This window comes from Macaca mulatta, chromosome 3, assembly GCF_049350105.2.
Source record: "Macaca mulatta isolate MMU2019108-1 chromosome 3, T2T-MMU8v2.0, whole genome shotgun sequence".
In the NCBI taxonomy this organism is placed as follows: Eukaryota; Metazoa; Chordata; class Mammalia; order Primates; family Cercopithecidae; genus Macaca; species Macaca mulatta.
In genome coordinates, this window is record NC_133408.1 from 162970386 (window position 1) to 162991311 (window position 20926).

At 35.8% G+C, this 20926-nt stretch overlaps 1 protein-coding gene across 1 annotated transcript in view; it reads right to left on the reverse strand.

Moving 5' to 3' along the window:
• The window catches only part of SLC13A1 (solute carrier family 13 member 1), a 92420-nt gene that overhangs the window by 54213 nt on the left and 17281 nt on the right, over positions 1-20926 (reverse strand). The window contains exons 2-6 of the mRNA XM_001085242.5: positions 18916-19044; positions 9710-9846; positions 7029-7216; positions 6386-6443; positions 6256-6304 (exon numbers count right to left, since the gene is read on the reverse strand). Of these exons, the coding sequence (XP_001085242.2) occupies positions 6256-6304; positions 6386-6443; positions 7029-7216; positions 9710-9846; positions 18916-19044 (561 nt within the window). The remainder of the gene's footprint in view (positions 1-6255; positions 6305-6385; positions 6444-7028; positions 7217-9709; positions 9847-18915; positions 19045-20926) is intronic.

Here is a 20926-nt window from a genome sequence, read left to right on the forward strand (position 1 = left end):
TCAAGGATACTTTTTCTTTGAACTTTTCCCTTTGAGGAATTACAAGTTAAATTAATTAATGAAAAACAATTATCTCAGATTTTTCATTAAAAGTGTACTGATTTTCCAGTCTCTTTCATTTGTAGATGCCTGGAGGTTTAGAAATTGAGCTGATGTAAAACTCTGGGGTGTCTCTTTGAATGATACTAATGCTTGCAGGGGAGAGAAAGAACTAGGAACTTTATTCCTCCTTTGGTATCTACAAATGGATTTTTGGATACCTAGAACTCATTTCCCATGGAAATTTTATGCGTGGTGGTTGGTTTACCAGTTACCCCAATGGAACCTGACAAATATATTCCCTCAGGTACTGTCAGTGTAATTTTAGAGTACTCCTTTCTTCTCCCAGTATCTTTTCTTCTCACAAATATTTCAGCTACTTTTAGGGGATACTGTGAGATTTATTGGCTTGGTAACTATTCACCACTTTATTTTGGGCAAATAGAGAGCTCAGTTAGTATTTGGGCCATGACCTATCATGAGAAGAGAACTTCGTAAAAGTTAAGTCATGGGACAAATCTCTTTTTTAGATATGCAGCATAGGAATGTGACTCTTTGATACAAATACTTTAAAATAAGATCCTGGACTACTAAATATCCATCATCTTCAACACTAACATCTAGTCTTTATCACCACCAGCAAAATTATCATCATTATTACCTGTATGAGAACTTTGCAGTTTTTTAACAAGAATTTTAGAGCTGATAAATTTTAGTTACAAACTACTTTTTTGTCTTTCTACCCAAAATGAAAGCAATCTGATCCATAGTGTTGACTTTATATTTTTTCTTTTTTTTAATTATTATTATTATTATACTTTAAGTTCTAGGATACATGTGCATAACGTGCAGGTTTGTTACATATGTATACTTGTGCCATGTTGCTGTGCTGCACCCATCAACTCGTCAGCACCCATCCACTTGTCATTTACATCAGGCATAACTCCCAATGCAATCCCTCCCCCCTCCCCCCTCCCCATGATAGGCCCCGGTGTGTGATGTCCCCCTTCCCGAGTCCAAGTGATCTCATTGTTCAGTTCCTACCTATGAGTAAGAACATGCGGTGTTTGGTTTTCTGTTCTTGTGATAGTTTGCTAAGAATGATGGTTTCCAGCTGCATCCATGTCCCTACAAAGGACACGACCTCATCCTTTTTTATGGCTGCATAGTATTCCATGGTGTGTATGTGCCACATTTTCTTAATCCAGTCTGTCACTGATGGACATTTGGGTTGATTCCAAGTCTTTGCTATTGTGAATAGTGCCGCAATGAACATACGTGTGCATGTGTCTTTATAGCAGCATGATTTATAATCCTTTGGGTATATCCCCAGTAATGGGATGGCTGGGTCATATGGTACATCTAGTTCTAGATCCTTGAGGAATCGCCATACTGTTTTCCATAATGGTTGAACTAGTTTACAATCCCACCAACAGTGTAAAAGTGTTCCTATTTCTCCACATCCTCTCCAGCACCTGTTGTTTCCTCTACCAATGAGTTTCTTCACAGAATTGGAAAAAACTGCTTTAAAGTTCATATGGAACCAAAAAAGAGCCCGCATCTCCAAGACAATCCTAAGTCAAAAGAACAAAGCTGGAGGCATCATGCTACCTGACTTCAAACTATATTACAAGGCTACAGTAACCAAAACAGCATGGTACTGGTACCAAAACAGAGATATAGACCAATGGAAGAGAACAGAGTCCTCAGAAATAATACCACACATCTACAGCCATCTGATCTTTGACAAACCTGAGAGAAACAAGAAATGGGGAAAGGATTCCCTATTTAATAAATGGTGCTGGGAAAATTGGCTAGCCATAAGTAGAAAGCTGAAACTGGATCCTTTCCTTACTCCTTATACGAAAATTAATTCAAGGTGGATTAGAGACTTAAATGTTAGACCTAATACCATAAAAAACCCTAGAGGAAAACCTAGGTAGTACCATTCAGGACATAGGCATGGGCAAAGACTTCATGTCTAAAACACCAAAAGCAACGGCAGCAAAAGCCAAAATTGACAAATGGGATCTAATTAAACTAAAAAGCTTCTGCACAGCAAAAGAAACTACCATCAGAGTGAACAGGCAACCTACAGAATGGGAGAAAATTTTTGCAATCCACTCATCTGACAAAGGGCTAATATCCAGAACCTACAAAGAACTCAAACAAATTTACAAGAAAAAAACAAACAACCCCATCAAAAAGTGGGCAAAGGATATGAACAGACATTTCTCAAAAGAAGACATTCATACAGCCAACAGACACATGAAAAAATGCTCATCATCACTGGCCATCAGAGAAATGCAAATCAAAACCACAATGAGATACCATCTCACACCAGTTAGAATGGCAATCATAGTGTTGACTTTAAATGTTTATCAGTTTGTTTCTTTGCTTCGTGTAGTTTGTTTTTTTTTAAGCAGCCAAAAATAACAGTATTTAATTTAATGGTTATGTTGTCCATAGTGACTTCTCTGAATTTTCCCTGATGGTTAACTAGACACTGGACACTTAGTGTAGCTTACATACAACATGAGTTATTTTACTCTAATTGTAATCATTTGATAAAAATATTAATGAATTTATTTATTTAATAAGCAAATATTTACTATTTACTCCAGAGCAGTCACTATTCAAGATATTTGTGATGTGTACTAGATGGACAAAAATCTCTGCCCCGTGAACCTTGCATTTTAGTGGAGAAAGAAGACAATGAACAAAATAAATAAAAATTAAGCAAATTACATATTCTGTAGGAAGGTGATACATGCTTTGGATAAAGTAGGGTAGAGTCATGAGGATTAGGAGAAAGGATATGGGATATGGTGGCTGCAATGAAATAGGGAGGTTAGGGTAGGTCTTGTTGAAAAGGTGACATTGAGCAAATGTTAAATGTATATTTCTTAACTAATATTACTGCCATTGCTAAGTACAGAATTTATTTGGGGGCTATTTTTTTTTCTACTTATTAAGAGCTTTCTACTTACTACACACTAAATTTTATATGGATCAGTGTATGTTATTGCCTTTGGGGGGAAATATTATAGTTCTAAAAATTGAAGTAAGCTTATTGATCAGCTTAGATTAATTTAATTATGTTAGTAAAGAGATTTCAATTAAAATTTTAAAATCTTTAGCTTTGTACTAAATAAATGGTGCTTCAAATGAATAAAATTATAGTAATTTCATTAGAAATAAATTTTATTTATTTTATTGCAGGAACATAGCAAAATTATGCAGATTACCAAAAAAAAAAAAACAAAACTAAGCCTTTTATTTTCTTTCTCTTCCCTTTTTTCACTTTATTTTAAGTTTGGGGGATACATGTGCAAATATGTTATATAGGTAAACTCATGTCATGAGTGTTAGGCAGTGTTAAGAGGGAAATTCATAACACTAAATGCCCACATCAAAAAGTTAGAAAGACCTCCAGTTAACAACCTAACATCACAACTGAAAAAATTAGAGAAGGAAGAACAAATCAATCCCAAAGCCAGCAAAAGGCAAGAAATAATCAAAATCAGAGCTGAACTGAAGGAAATTTATCCTCTCTGAAATTTAATTTATACCACTCTCCCCAAAAAGGGAGTAATATTTGTATTTTTTTTTTTGACTTGTAGGTCAAATTCAAAGTCAAACCTCACAGGATTTATTTTAATTCAATAGAATATCCCACCTACTTCAAGAAGAAAGCATAAGATCAATAGATCATGAGTATAAATATTTTTCCATTTTATGGTTAGATGAAGTAGATATACATTCTTCCATATAATCAGTGTTAAATTATATAAGGTAAATCTATCAAAGAACAGCTACCGTTTATTATAATTGCCACACAAACTATATATACATTTATTCATGAAAATATACCTGTAATTGTTAAAAATCAAAACATATCGTAAATGTACAATATATAAAATAATGCTCTCATGCACATCTTATAAAGAATAGTGCAGCAAAAAACTATTCCTGTTTTTAGATAAAGCTAAATTTTTGTGCATTGCATTCCAGAAAGACCTTAGAATCAACATTCGAAAGCCTCGCTTTCCTCTCCTAAACTCAGATATTAATCTTTATTGCCAAAAATGCATCTCTGTTATCTTACTTTTCTCCATTGAAAGGTTATTCCTACCTCTGAGTTCTGCATTCTAATCAATGGCATCACAATCTATCACTCCCTAGTTTAGAGCAGTGGAGGCATCTCCTACATTTTTCTCCCTCATCCCCAATGTCTAATTAATAAAAAAGCTCAGTTGCTCAGTTAATCAAAAAGCTCACCACTGACTTTCCGGTTGTCCCAAGGGCAGAACTTACCATATTTCCCCGCAGCTTTAAGGTTTTGTGTTTTCCATAAAATCAACTCTAAACTCCCTTGTATTTGATGAAGAGATATTTATAACCTGCGCAAAGCCATACCATAATTTTATTCCCCACAACAGCTCATCTCTAGCATCTGCATTGTAAAGGTTTCCTGAAAAACCCCGTTCTTTACTTAGTTGGGTTTTTGAATTAGTTGTACTCTCTGATTAGAAAGCGTCTTCTTTTTACTCTTTTGCTTTCACTCATTCATTAATTGATAAAGATAACTACTTATTGAATACCTCCTTTGTGTCAGGCAATGGGAATGTGCCAGAGTTTAAAGTGCTGACAAGGTAGACACGTTCCTGCATTCATGAGTTCGCACTCTTCTGCTTGCACGCGCTCGCCTCTTATCTTCCCAGACTCAGATGTCTTTACATTATACGTCCTCCCTGCAATACTCCCAGATGGAACTGGTTGCTCCTGTCTAGAAGTGTTGGCTTCTGTGCATGCCTTTGTTGTGGTATTTATGTCAGATTTATTTTTATAAGTCCATCTTCTCCACTAGATTCTGAGCTGCTTACAATAAGGAGCTTACAATGCCTGGAACAGTATCTGGATAGCAAATCAATTTGAAGGGTTTTGACTGAAACTTTTGGCCTTATGATAGAAAATTAGGTTTTCAAAGATGACCATGAGAAAGTTACTGAGTGCATGTATATTCTTTCTGTTTAGGTGTGCCAATTTTCACAACAGTTTTTAAAGCCCATTTCTAATGTATTATTCTATAGCATACCTGGCATACTGTTAATTTTTCATGTTTTAAAGGAATTACTTCTATCTCTAAAGATAGTATCTTCGTAAATATATATGCAATTCCCATCTTAAAAAACCCATAATATATTCTGTAGCTAATGGCTTAAAACGTATCTTTGTATTCATTTTCTCTTTACATAGAAATTGCTCTTTCTTAGAAGATTTCTGTAATTAACAAGAGGGTTTTCTTTTTCCTGTTGAGCTACATGTTAATGCATTCCATGGCCAGAATGAAGAAATATATGTTCCACTTTCCTATTCCTAATGCCGTAGTTACTATAGTACTATTTCTATGCGGGATTTATTTTTCAGGTCTTGAGGTATATTGCTCCCAGTGCAATCTAATATAGTATTTTTATATTGATTTATTCTGGGGAAATGAATTCTATGGGATAGTTTACAAAGATCTTCTTCCCTCTTTTAATATCTAGAATGGCTACAACTCCTCCACCTGTATTTGACAGAAGCAACTCATGAATTCTGCACTGAATTTTTTAGTGTCAATGGAAGCACTAAAGATAATGATTTGTAATTACATGAATAGGAGTTGCTCCAAGTTCATAACCTGGAAGAAATGATGATGATACTCCTAATAAAAATCAGGCTATTAGGCCAGCAAGATTTCAATAAGAAAAAGATTTTAAAAAGCCCTACCTATCGGGTACTATGCTTATTACCTGGGTGAGGAAATAATCTGTATCTTAACCCCCCAAAACACACAATTCACCTGTATAACAAACCTGCACATGTACCCCTGTAACTAAAATAAAAGTTAAAAAAAAAAAGAAAATGAAGCAATATTCTGAGACTGGAATTATATTTCTTTAAACTACCTTGGCTAACTGCCATTATCCTAATTCTGATAAAAAGAGAAAATAATGATACTAATTTTCAGAGCATAAAATGGTTCCTATCCGGATGTCGATTCCCGTCTGTTCATGAAAGCTTATCAGACCATTACACCATGCTACTACTTAGTCAAGCAAAATAATTTATAGAGAAGGAAGCAAGTGACAGGTTTTAAAATGCATATGTATCTAACTATAGCTCTAATATAATTTTGTATATAATTATTTAGAAAGAATCAAATTAATGTACCTTTTCCAACTCCACCTTGCTTGAAATTTTCCCTGTATCATTATTGCATCTGAAAAACAAATTGATCCAGTTATAATTTTATTAAAATAGAATTTGGAAAAATCCTAATCAAAATGTCAACATTCCTTACCCTGGAACTGGTTTTGTTTTCTCTTTCCTCTCATTTGTTTCATGTCCATTAACACTTTCTGCAAAACATTAAATAAAAGAAAAACAATGTAAATAAGGGGTTATCATTGGGTTTGCCTGTATGTGGATGCAAAAATGGAAGCATTAGTAGAAATTGAAAATTAAAAATTCACTGTGTACTAACATCACATTCATCTTAAAGTATTTTATAAATACAAATATTCTCCCAACACTTTTTCACTGCATCAGTTTGTCAGAGCCAGAAATAATCACAGTGAAATTTGATGCTGTATCCAAACAGAATGTAGGAATTAAAGATTCCCAGTATTATGCAGGAAAGCCATTTCAGGACAGGAAAGAGTAACCTGGAGGTCTACTGATAAAGACATGAGAGAGTGTTCCATCAGTCTGGCTGAGGGATAGAAAAGGCATTCTTCTTTTTGCAAGCGAATAGAAATGTAACAATTTAGGTAAAATATTTATAGAAAACTATTTTTGTAGATACTGAGAACTATAGAGGGAGGAAGTTAAATTCACATCATGCATGTATGGACAGTTAATTCAAAATACAACTTAGAATTCTTGAGTTTATGTCTATTGCTCTAATGACTAAACCCCAGATTGGCCATATCAACATGCGATACCATCAATTTCTAGTCCGTGATTGGTAGATCCGTTGAAGTAAGTCATCTGAGTGGCCTCAACCTCTGCTTCGGCATTGATGATCTGCTGTGCTACAGCCTCTGCAATGGGCATCGCCATGGCAGCGGTCGAGGTGTTGCTGAGCCACATAGACAAAAAGGCAGTGCTGCTCATGAACCCCAGAGTCAGCCTGAAACAAGAGAGCCGTTAGTGTGGATCTGTGCTCTTAGCTTAACTAGCACCGTATTATTTAACTGGAAGATGTTTAAGATGTGGTTTGTGAGTTGGGAAATTAAGTCTTTCAAAACGTGGAAGGTTAAGATTCTGCCCAGATGATGAACTTGGAGTACAGTGACAGCCAGGTAGAAATCAAAGCTGCACATGGAAAAGTGGAGTTCTTAAGAGATTTGTCTGCCAGGGAGCCATGCAAATCTTCTCTTCAGAAACAGAAAAATGATTCAACCTAAACAAACTGCAAGTTGGTTATATGACATAACAGCTTATAATATTACACCAATATCTGAATGCTCTTCAGAGCTGACCACTTATCTTCAAATGCTAGTAAGATGAAAATGCAATCAACTTTCGAATTTAAGGTCGCTTATTTTTTCTTTTATCTTTTAGCCATAACTCTTGTTTGTTCATAGGGGTGTCAGGGAGGTACAAGGATGAAGAAAGATTAATATTTATAAAGCCTCTTTTTACTTGTTCACTATACTGATTCAATATAAGGTTGGTGGAGAAAATAGTGCAAGTCATTTACTAAAATGAGGTTTCTGAATTTTCTGTATATTCTATAATATATGCTCTCCTGAATCTGATATCCTTTCCTATTGTCAAGATCTGGGCACATACATTGTCTTCTTTTACAAAAAGAGTAGTTATTCTCCTTAAAAATAATATACCTAAGACTACAAAATTTTAAGCCATATCTATAAACTTTCAAAGTCACACTTGGGGAAAAAACTATCTCTTTTGAGTAGGCGGGCCTAGAAAATCATTTGGAAGCACACCTTTCTATATAGAGCAATTTGTGAAATAATCTGACACCCTTTTAAAACAGATGTACAAGAACAATGCCACACTGTAAGTTTCAGACTCAGATAAGGTGAACATTTTCAATGCATACAACCAAAAAGAAGAAAATGTATTAGGAATCTGCTTACACAAGAAATGGTTCTTGTAAAAAAAAAAAGAAAATTAAGAACTTTTAACTTCTTAAGGCATTATCAAGACAATAAATCTTCATATAAAAAATGCTGGGATCAGATAAAGCTTCTGGATGGTGAAAATGCCTTAAATTGAAAAGCCGCTTAGTGACATAATGGTCAGAACTTCTGCCCAACTGTGAAGTGCATTACACATCATCCTCTGGAACAGCGAGCAGAGGGTCAGGAAAAAGAGATACATTTCTATAGCACCCTAAAAGGCATGGAGCCCCATTTCATTGTAAGAGTGAGATGATGTCATTTTGTTTTTGTTTTTGTTTGTTTGTTTGTTTTGAGACAGAGTCTTGCTCTGTTGCCCAGGCTGGAGTGCAATGGTGCAATCTTGGCTCACTGCAACCTCCGCCTCCCAAGTAAAAGCAATTCTCCTGCCTCAGCTTCCCGAGTAGCTGGGATTACAGGTGCCTGCCACCACACCTGGCTAATTTTTGTATTTTTAGTAGAGACGAGGTTTCACCATGCTGGCCAGGCTGAACTTGAACGCCCCACCTCAGGCAATCCGCCCACCTCGGCCTCCCAAAGTGCTGGGATTACAGGCATGAGCCACCGCACCCGGCCAATATGTCTTAAACACATATGTGTTATACAGTTTTTAAGTCAAAAAAAATTGAAAATTTGTCTCATCTGAGTCACTGATTTTTTTTTTTTTTTTTTGTATTTAGCAAAACAATTTGCACCATAAATGAAAACACAGATGTGGCTATGCCCTAGAATGAATTATGCAATATAAGTCAATATAATATTCTGATTTTCAAAGAAAGATGAGAAGGGAAGAAACACCTAAGGATTTAATGCAAAATGCCACTATGCAAATGATTATGACAACGGAAATTTTCTTTAGCTTACATTCATGTTCTTAGCAAGAGGTGAAATAAAACCAAAATAGTCAATTAATTTTATCAGTCAAATGAGTGATTTCATATTCTATAGATGAAATGTCTTAATTGATTGTTTCACTTTGCAACAGTTGGTTTAAAAAGAAAAATATTCACCTTGGAATTTTTCTTCACACATTTGTATTTTGTCAGTAATGTCTTTGTCTTTGGTTTGTAACATCCTCCCTGATGATAAAGGACGCTCTTGAATTAGTTCTGAATATGTAATCAGCCAAATAAACGAGATAGGAGGAAAATCTACTCTGAAGTCTATCAATCTTATCTGTTGAGGTTCAAAGCTTCTCTCAGCTTTGACTTCTATGATGCATAAAAGATGAGAAAGTTGTGTGCACGTATTCCAACCACCCTGTAACTAGACCTGCAGTGAAAGTTGTTTTTTTTCCCCTCCTACAACTCAAGTACACTTTGTATCACTTTCATATTTGCAGAGGAAAAAAAATGTCCTAAGTCTGACTGTGATACAAAGAATTTCCTGGGCGTGAATTACTTATTTGGTTATTTGCTATGCACAAAAATGGTTTGTTCATCAGGTAAACTGGAAGCAGTAAATGCAGTACTTACCATGCAGGATTTACACCGACTATCATCACCATTTTCAGAGCAATTCTCTTGTGCAAATTCCATTTTTCTATGGATGTTGCTAAACAGATAACTCCAATTAGCAGTAGGTGAAAATCCTTGAAATAGGCAGATGCCACCTGAAATAACAATTAAACCCATGATTATTTACTTTGGTGGGGAAAAATAACATTGCACAAGAAAGACATTATTATGCTGCTGTTAACTTTGACCTTCAACCGCATAATCTTTCTATTTTGTTGAGAAAAATGTAGACGTATTTGAATACAAATTTAGACATATTCTATATTCTTACTCAGAAATGGTGTTAAGGAAAAGTACACAGAAAAAAGAGTACTCAGGGTTTTTAAATAGCTGAGTAACATCAGGTAAGTGCCTTCTATGAGTCACATCAGGCAAGTGCTTTTCTATTGGGGTTAATTTGTTTATGTATCTATAGTGGAATGGCAATGACGGTGATTTGGGAAAGTTTTCAATCAAACTCCAACTTGCTACTGTCTTCATCATGACCCATTATGCTGCAACTGCAGTCACGCCTTTATATATTGAATTATTTTACTTTCGAAATTACTTTTTATAAGGCCAGGCATGGTGGCTGACACCTGTAATCCCAGCACTTTGGGAGGCCGAAGCAGGTGGACCACTTGACATCAGGAGTTTGAGGCCAGCCCGGGCAACATGGTGAAACCCCATCTCTACTAAAAATACAAAATATTAGCCAGACATGATGGTGCATGCCTGCAATCCCAGCTACTTTGGAGACTGAGACAGAAGAATTGCTTGAACCCAGGAGGCAGAGGTGCAGCGAGCCGATATCGTGCCATTGCACTCTAGCCTGGGTGATGAAGTGAGACTTCATCTCAAAAAAAAAAATTATTCAACAAATTCCCTCAAATGAAACTCAACATTTTAAGCCATTTTCAGTCAACACCATTCAGAGATTAGTAAAGAACCTAGAACTTTAAGCAACCATTTGCAGCAGTACTTCTTAAAGAATACTCTGAAATACGTTAGGTACATAATCTTTTTTTTAAAGCATTGTGTAATTGACTAACTTGAGAAAACAGAATTTTGAAATACCAGAATTTTCTCTCCTATAGGCCTTTGCAAAAACCTTTAAACAATAGTGTATAGTGTCATTTTTAAACAGGGGGATAGCATATCCTGCATATTTTTCAGATTTATTTAATTATTAAAAACATTTTTATTTAATTTTTAGGTGGAGCACTTCATGGGACTGGTATTCAAGAGAACTTTAAGAAACACTTGGCTAAACTGAATCACAAGGCTGTGCTGAAAAGAGGATTATAAGAGTAAATACCCCTCTAAAAAAATCAAACAATAGCTAATAGAAGGAATGGAAGGGTTGGAATAAAACCATTCTAATGTTACAAAATAACAAAAAGGAAAATCAATTCTTATGATAATTTTGCTGTATTAAATTATATCTGCATTTTTAACATAACTTGCTAAGCTTGGCTTAGTTTCAATGAAAAGCAAAAATTGATAATTGTCCTTGAAATTAAAAGTATGCAAGTGGACAACTTTTATATTGTATTAAATGTTCATTTATGATGTTTTTCAAGGTTTATATCTATCTCTTTACATTTTGTAGTAGTTGGATAATAGAAAATAATTATATCAATTTCCTTACTGTTTCATTTATTACTCACTGAAAAATGATCTGTATGTACCAAAAATATTATAGGAACAGAGAATACATTAATAAATGCTTCATATATTTTTTCCTCCTTGCACCTCTTCAATTCTCGAATATCAGGCCTTTCTAAATAGGTCCTATTATTTTTCTGTATCATAGAGCCCTGTTTGGTTTTTTCATAGTATACATATTACATAAATACTGTTTGTTTATGTGCTTATTGTTTTCTGTATTATACCATAAAGTCCCATGAGGACCAGGAATCTGTTTTGCTAGCCAAACCAGGACTCTGTTTTGCTAACCATCACGTATTTTGCACCTAGCATAATGCTGGTACACAGTAGGAGAGCTTGGTAAATAGCACTGAAAGAATCAGGGAGGGAGGGACAATGAATAAGCTATGGTCTGTGAGCTCTCAAATCCCAATTTTCCATACTCTGTCCTCTATCTCCTAGGCTCCTAACTCTTTCAACTCTTACTCTAGGTATAAGTATTTCAGTATATTAATTTACCAGTGCCTCCAGAGTCAGGAAGTTTTTTTTGTTTGTTTGTTTTGTTTTGTTTTTTCTCGCTGGTTCTATACCTGCCTCTGAATTTTTTTTTTTTTTTTCTGACTTGAAAATCCAGTTATCTCGGTCCTCCAAAATGCTGGTATTCCACAGGGTTCTGTCTATAGTCTTTATAGTCTTCTTGCTTTATCCATCCAATGACTGAATTTGAAGGATTCAACTTTATAGGACTAAAATAATGCCTGGCACATACATGGGGGCACTCAATGAATATTTGTTAAATGAATGTTGACTACACCGAGGTCTTTATTTCCACACAGATAAGTCTTCTGAGTTTCAGACTGATATGTCCAACTGTTTATGTCCATTTGAATTTCCCACAAACACCTACAATTCAACATACGTCTTCTCACTCCCCATCCTTCAAACACATTCTCCCTTTGTGGTTAATGTAAATGTTGCCCAAGACAGGGACCTAAAGGTCAGCCATGATTCCTTTTTCACTTCCAATATAAGTCTTATTATTCCTAGGTCCTTCATATCTTTAAAATTTGTCCCTTTTTCTCTGTTTATACATGACAACCTTGATTAAGCTCCTCGCTATTTCTCACTTGGCTGCTGTATGATCGATCTCTTTTGATCCACTCCATACCATTGTCATAGCCGCTTTTCTAAAGTGTAAATCTGGTCACATAATTGTCCTTCTTATGCTTCTTCAGTATAGTTTTTAAGACCTTCACATAGTTTTAAAGACCAAATCCAATATTTTCAACATGTCATAAAAGACCCTTCATCATCTGGTCCCATTTCACCTCTCCAATTTAGTTTTTTGCCACTCCACTCTACTTCTTCCTATGTATTTAGTTCCCCAAACACAGAAGTGCTTTAACATTTGCTTGTAATTTAACCTGGAATGACCCTCTCCCCTTGTCTTGGATACTTCTAATCTTCCTTCATGGAAGATGTCAATTCTTCTAAGATATCTTCCCTAGGAACCTAAACTGGATTAGATAATATCTCCCTTTTTATAGTACTTCTTAATTTATATATTGATAATTTCTCCATTTATTTATCCCCTTTATTACACTAGATGTATTTTGAAGGCCAGATGTATCTTATTAATAATTGTTTTTATGGACTTAGCACATGCCTGGCACAAATTGACACTCAATAGATGTTAAATTTAATAAGTCCCTACACTCAAGGAGCTTACAAGCTATTAGATGAGAAAAAACAAGTTAACAAAAAGTGCAATAAAGTATTATAGGTGCTTGAATGAAACCTCTCCAAAATATAATTCAGATTTTAAAAGTAAGTGGGGTGATAATTTTTTTCCTAGAGGGATTTGGAAAATCTTCTTACAGGACCTGATCCTTGAGTTTATTATTGAAAAATGAATAAATATTTAAGTTTTCATTTTCCCTTATCTCTTTTGCAGTTTGGCTCATGGAAATAAGCCCTATTGACTGCTGTGGTCTAAATGTTGGTGTCTACCACCCAAATTCATATGTTGGCACCTAAAAGGAACCAAACATGTTCGCTCCAACCTCATGAATGGAATTGGTGCTTTTATAAAAGGGCCCTGAGAGAGCTCCCTTGCCCCTTCCATCATGTGAGGATGCAGCAGCAAGATGCAGCAGAGAGCAAGCAGAGAGCAGCAGAGAGGATGCAGCAGAGAGCAAGCCCTTACCATACACCCAATCTGCCAGTGCCATGATATTGGACTTCCCAGCCTCCAGAACTGTGAGCAATAAATATCTGTTGTTCATTTACCCAGCTTAATGTATTTTGTTATAGCAATCTGAACGGGCTAAGATACCCTATTCACCAATACTCTGAGAATGAAATGAAAGAATAAATGCAGAATGACTTAAAAATACAAATAAATACATAGAAGCAAGCCATTATTAGTAAATGATTAGACACAGAAAGAAGTCCAAGACTATGAGACATTCTTGTTGTTACTGATTTGGGTTATATGAGGAGTAAGCATATTGTAGAGGGCCAAGCAATAAATATTCTAGACTTTGTTGGCCATATGGTCTTCACTGTAATTATTCAACTCTGTCATGGCACAAAATAGCCAAAGGCAGTATGTCAATGAATGACTATGGATTTGTTCTAATAAAAAGTTTATTTTAAAAATTAGGCAGCAGGCTGATTTGGCCCTCAGGCCCACAGTTTGCCAGTTTTCTCAATAGACCATGCAAACAAACTATAGCCTGCAGTCCAAATAAAATTAAACTTCAGAAAAAAATTTCACATTCTCTGTTTTCATTGTAGTACCTATTCTATGGTTTTCATCAGAGTCAGAATATTTGAGTAGAAACATTAGCTACAGGCAGATGTGTTTGTTATGGCCTACTTGTCCAGGAGGTAATAGAAGAAGGTACTGTTGGTTTGTAAATTACACTGATAAATATAACTATTCTCAAGGCAAAATTGATATGTCAAATAAAATTTCTAACAATATTTGATATCTATTTGCAAAATAAACATAGTTATATTTCTGTTTCAGAATAGGATTTCATCAAAAAACACGGACTTTGCAATCAGAGTACCTGAGTTCTCTCTTAGTTATGTAATTTACCGGTTCAGCAACCTTTCTACAAATCAATAAATAGTTCTAAAAGTTAAATATTACCTCACACCAACTTTGTGAATTAAATGATATAATATTTTTTAAAAGGTGCTTTGTTAATTATTAGGTTGTTTTGCTAAATCCAATAGTCAATAACTAGTTTTCACATTAACTGACTTATCAGCAGATTTGACACACATAGTCATTGCCTCATCTTCAAAACACTTGCTTCACTTGGATTACAGGCTCACACCCTCTCCTGGTTCTCCTCCTACCTCAATAACCTTTTCATCTTAGTCTCTTTGGCTAGTGCTTTCTCTTCTCATTTACCTCTTAGTCTTGTAGCTATGCAGAGGTCAGTTCTTTCTCCTCTTTGCTTTTCTATCTTCATTCACTCCCCGAGTGATCTTATCAAGTCTTAGGGCTTTAAATACCATCTATATTTTGATGAATCTCAGATTTATATCTGCAGATTAGCTCTCTCCCATGAACTCTGGACTCTTTTGTATTCAACTGCCTACTCAATATCTTCACTTGAGTATTTCAAACTTATCTGTCCAGCACTGAACTCTAGGTATCAGCCCCTCTCCTAGAGTAAGACTGCACTTCCCATCATCTTCCCATTTCAGTTGATAGCAATTCCATTTTCCCAATTGTCAGATAAGCTGTGAGGCATCTTTGACACTTTCCTTCCAACCATATGCCATATCTAATCAATCTGGAAAGTTTGCTGATTTTATCTTCACATTTTATCAACAAGACATTCGATATCTCTATTACTGCCCTTGGTCTGAATTACCATGGTCTCTCACCTACTGCAATAACCTACTGTTTCTTTCTTTCTGTCTTGTTTCTCAACACAGCAGCCCAAATTATCCTTTTTAAAATCAAAGTTAAATTGATCATGTAACTTTTGTGCTCAAAACTCTTCAGAGGATCCCATTTTATTCAATGTTAAAATCTTGCAATGGCCTAGTTTGACCCTGCCTGTTCCATTGCCTCATTACATTACTTACCTGACCTAATCTATCATTCTCCTCTTTAGTTACTCTCTTCCAATTACACTGCAGATGTACCTGCAATAAGGTCTTTGCACTGGATGTTACCTCTTCTGCAATAGTCATTCTCCAAATATTCAAATGGCTAACTCCTTCATTTCCTGTCTTTGTTCAGGTATCACTATCTCAAGGAGGTCTAACCTGACCACCTTATTTAAAATTACCACTCTCTCTGGTCCCCATTATCCTGTTGCATTTTTTCCATAACACAAAATTACCTTTCTAGCTCACTATACTGTATAATATTTCTATTTATCAGATATATTATTCATTGCCTCCTTTCCTCTAGAAAGATAGGAAATATTTTGCCTGTTTTTATTCATTGGTATGTTCCCAAATCCCTGGAAGGGTACTACCAGGTGAATATCTATTGAATCACTGAAAAATACATGACATTATATATATATATATGTGTATATATGTATATATTATATATATGTGTATATATATGTGTATATATATATCTGTACATGTGTATTTTCACATTCATATATGTAAAATTTATATATAAATATTTTTGATGACAATAATATTAATGCTTGTTTTGAAATATCAAATTGAACATACTCTACATACTTTAGCATTTCAGGTTCAGTTCAACAAATACGAGAAAAGTTTAACATTTGTTGATAGTCTTCAAATATAGTAATGGGCTCAGCAAGATACCAGTATTTAGGATTGGCTTAAAAAATAGGTAAAGTGATAACTATGATGGCCAAAGAGAGAGGTATTTAGGGCTCTAAACTTAGATGAGGGCATTAATGACATGGTATCCTACTCAGTGACAGATCTGGGATTCAAAGATGCTGCAGTGGCCTGGAATTATAGTTTAAAACTCTCAAAACAAACTTTAACTGTGAATATTAAACCTCATAAGAATGCTTGATACTTAGTTTGTATCATTGTTTAACATACATTATTTAATTTGATCTTGACAACAATGGGTTATGTAGCATTATCATATTCTACTTACAGATGATTAAAAAAAAGAGTTATTAAAGGACATGATCAGGGTCCTCCAAGTAATCGGCAACAAATGTCAAATTCTAAGCTCAGGCCTTATGACTAAATCTCTAGCTGATTCATAATAGACTGTAGCTTTGGTCAGCTAACTTATTAGGAAAAGGTAAGTTACTCTGTTGGGAAAAAGGATCGCAATTCTGAAGAACAGTTTTCTCCACTAAAAGTTCTGAGGACTATGATTTGCTGCAAGTTCCAGTTAAACTTACAAGGTGAAGAGAATCACATAAAGTTTAAAACAAACTTAGGCTGAAATGCCATAGGTAAGACGATAGGCTAATTTACCTTTGCAACACTCCAAATATTTCTAGAATCATCTATTCACTTTTGTGAATGTATAAATAATACAATTGGCTAACATATATGGAGTACTTACTATGTAATGAAATTTACATTTATTAACTCATTTAATTATTAAGTCTCATTGACAAACTAGAGTTAGTTTCAGGAAGAAAAAAGAAGATGGTGGTGTTGATGGAGTTGGAAATGGCAGATTTGAGGATGGGAGTTGAGGTCTGGAAACCACTAAGACTTAAGGTGGGAAGAAATAAGGAGGAAATGATATTAGTTTTCAAATTCAAGCAACACTGTCATGCAAAAAAGTGAGGTTTGTTTATGAAGTTCTACATGTTAGAAATAAGTTTAATGAGTCTGTTACTGAGTTTCAGATGTGGGCTCAATAAAGCTGAGTTATTTATGAGTTAAAATTATTCAAAAATAATGTGTATCTCCTTAAGGGATATTAGAGGCCCATAATCCAGAAAGCCTTTAAACACTTTCTGAATGATCTCATCTGTAAGAGATATTGGATGGGATCCCTGTTCTGGGGGAGAAGTGACCAAGATGAATTCCCTTTCAAATCTAAGATTCTATGACTGTTAAATTAGTCTGGGGACAAAGGACTGCTGGGCAGGTGTCTGCAGTCAGAGTGATGCAAAACTGCCATTGGCACCTACAATTTTGCTGCCTTTAGTCAGGCCCTTACACACCAGAAAGAGGCAGGCATATATATCCTCGGCAGCTCCTACGAAGTCAGCCCTTCCCAGGTACTCTTTCCTCCTGCTTCCCTCTAATGTTTGTATGTCTCTTCCCATAACAGCTTGTTACAGAAATGCCCCATGAGTCCAGTGAATCTCACTTCTACTTCAGCCTCTTTTTAACAGTCAGTTTAGTCAGTTTTATTGTTAATAAACCATAAGAGACAAATGTATAACTCTTAAACATACCTATCTCTGGACACAGAACCATCCAAGCCCGTAGGACAGGGGTTAAAAATTTGACACCCTATTTTTAACAACTCATCAACCCCTTCTTTTTTTAATTCCCGATATTGAAAGCCATAGAGCATGTTGAGGCATTTAAGATGCTTAATAGATTATAGCTCTGAGATTCCTTGGGGCAGCAGAATGTCAGCCTGGAGGCAAGAGGAACTGAAGTGCAGCCCTGGCCACTCTTCCAAATCAATGGTCATTAGATAGAAAAGACTCAAAGTTATGTGGGAGGGGAAAACCCAGGTAGAAAAAAGGAGCGGAGAGGATAAAAAGTGCAAAAAGATCTAGTGGGGCTCCAAAATCAGGAAGAAGGACATGAAAATAAAGAAGGGAACCATTCCTTTCACAGGAAGAAATGTAATCAAGGGTTAATTAAAAAGAAAATGAAAGACGGGTGAGCCGCAAGAGAGCAATGTTAGACCCAGGCAGAAGATGGAAGTCCAAAGGTGATAAACTGCACTGACTGGCATCTCTAACTTAACATCTCTCTTGAGACTGTTTCAGCTGTGGTTTAGATAGTTGTTTTCTGGGTGGCTGGAGACTGTTTTCAATGCATTTGGGAAACCAAATCCACTTTCTTCAGATGGGTACTCTTAGATTGTATAGAACCAATAAACACCTCTTAGCATGAATAAACTCCTGGAGCTATACATGAAAATTAGTTTGGCTTTATCTTTGTAAATGGCGGGTTTCTGGAAATGAAAACAGGGAAACTTTTTCTTCATTAAAAACAAAATTGTTTTTCCAACACCGTGAGGCTGAATTCTGCTGAATATAAAAAGCTTATGGAGGATGTCAACAAATTTTCCTGTTTCTGAGAGAGAGGCGCCAGGCATAGATGTCAGTGAGAGAAGAGGGGACATACATTTCTCCTACTGACATGTATGAATCAAGAAGTTGCAGCTTGTGTTTGTTCTTTGAAGGTGGGCACACATGCAGAATGCCAGAGAGGAGAAATAGTTGGAAGTTTGGGGGACTTACATGGAACCTTACCAACGGGATGGTTTCTCCCTTTAAAAATAACTTTTCTCAATGGAAATCTCAGTACAAAACAGGGAATGAACTTATGACTTTGGCAAGAGGACTTACCTTCTTAGAAGGCATGATTCCCAACATGGGGAACATTAAACTAGGTAGCAAAGCTGTTACCGACAGAGGCAATGCTTCTGTAAGCCAAAATATGGCGACCACGAAGAGTATGTAGGCACATTCTGTTTCCTGGTAAGAACAAATGCAAAGCAAAAGGTGATATCATGAGACTGGAGAAGTCAACATTCAAACACAAACATGTTTGCTTAATAGAGCCATGTCACAGAGAAAGTAAGAAGATCCGAAGACCTCTGCATCTTTGAGTTGCCCCCAAATATTCATTTCTTAGAAGTTCTAAGAAGCAAAATTTAATAAACATAAAAAACTAAAGACAGAAAAAAATCCCCATTCATTACATTTATTTCACATTTCCCTCAAAATAGACAACATCATCTAGTCCATCTTCTTGCTCAGATTAGTGTATATAGATGTTTGTACTCACCTTCATTTGGCCTGTAAAATGCACTCCCCCATACTTCTGGAGTACAGAAATAGCCAAGTTACAGCCTTTCCCCTGGGGGCAGGAACCTACCTTCTAACTGCATTCCTTAGTGTCTGGTTGAGTGGGACCCAAGCACTCCTGCCTTCCTCTCCTTCTAACTAAAAGGAGAAAACCAACCTAGGAGTAACCTTTGCAGTACTGCGTCTCAGAGAAAAGACATGACAAGTTGTGTGGCATGGATGAGCCTGAATGCTACTCTTAATAGGATCTGTTGCTTTGCTTAGTATAAAACTATATTTTCCTGTTTTAGGGCATTGTTAAGAGATGGTCAAACTTTTATCATTATATTTAACTTATATAGATAACTTTGGTATGAAATCACCTGGAATGTTCTAAGTATTTAGTAAAGGTTAGCAGCTATCAAATGGCGCTATTTTGCTCTCACACTGCTTACTCTCTGCAAATTCTGAGTTACATTTGAAAAATTTATAAGAACTGCTGTTTAGGTTGAATTAAGCTATTTATTTAGGCTTTTATTTATGTCTAGCACTGCTGCTTTCTGATTCACCTGGCTCAGGGTGAGTCCTTGGGGCTTGGGGTTTACTTGACCAGCATCCCTACACTTCCAGTGCATTTCTAACATACCCTTAATAAGCCAGGATTAGGCAATACCTTTATTGTGTTATCTATTTAAAGGAGAAAGAATAAAAGTGTTTTGATGTTGACAGTTTCATACAGAGTCTGCTTCTACCATCTTGATAAACAATAAAACAACGAAACAAAGCTGAGCCTTGACTGGATCTTCCTAAACAGCTCTAGAAAGAATTGTGAATACTAGCTTAATTAAAAATGCCAGTATGGAAGAAAGGTTGTGCATTTTCTCTTAATGAGAATGCATGGGTAGCCTGAAAGTTCATTCTTATGACTTTATGTTTTCCATCATACTTGTAAGAACCTAGGTTGCAGAGATAAAACGGAGCACTTTTTATTTTGCTCTCTAGTTACAACTAGCCACTATCTTGATCCTATTTATTCCCCAATCATTATATCTCTCAAATCTGCCCCTCTACTCACTTCCTCCACTGTAGGCAAAACTATTCCAATATCAGGTCACTTTCCAAGAATCCATTTTGCATTTGGCACTACCTTGCATAAAGCCAGAGTAGAGGCCTAGCCACCCTGACAACTCTCTGGAGCACCAATCTATAAGGGTCTGCTAAAACATCAAAAAGTAAATAGAATACAAGGTGCTAGCTGGTTCTGTTCACCATATACACCCCCTGCCATAAGTGTTGAACATCCATGTCAACATGGGTCTTTGGGTGGAGAGTCACGGTCCACTCAGATGGTACAACTTTGGTGACAGAATAAAAAGCAAAATTTCAAGAATCACATTATTACCTGGCCCAGACTCCTTCCGTATTTTAAGTAGCTCAGTCCTGACTTAAATCAACCAAAAGTCAGTGACTTTTAGTTGTTTATTGAAAACAATTGAAGAATCCTCATTTTGCATTCAAATCCACCTTCACTCTGACTATAATGTCTTATCGCAACACCTCCTGACATCAG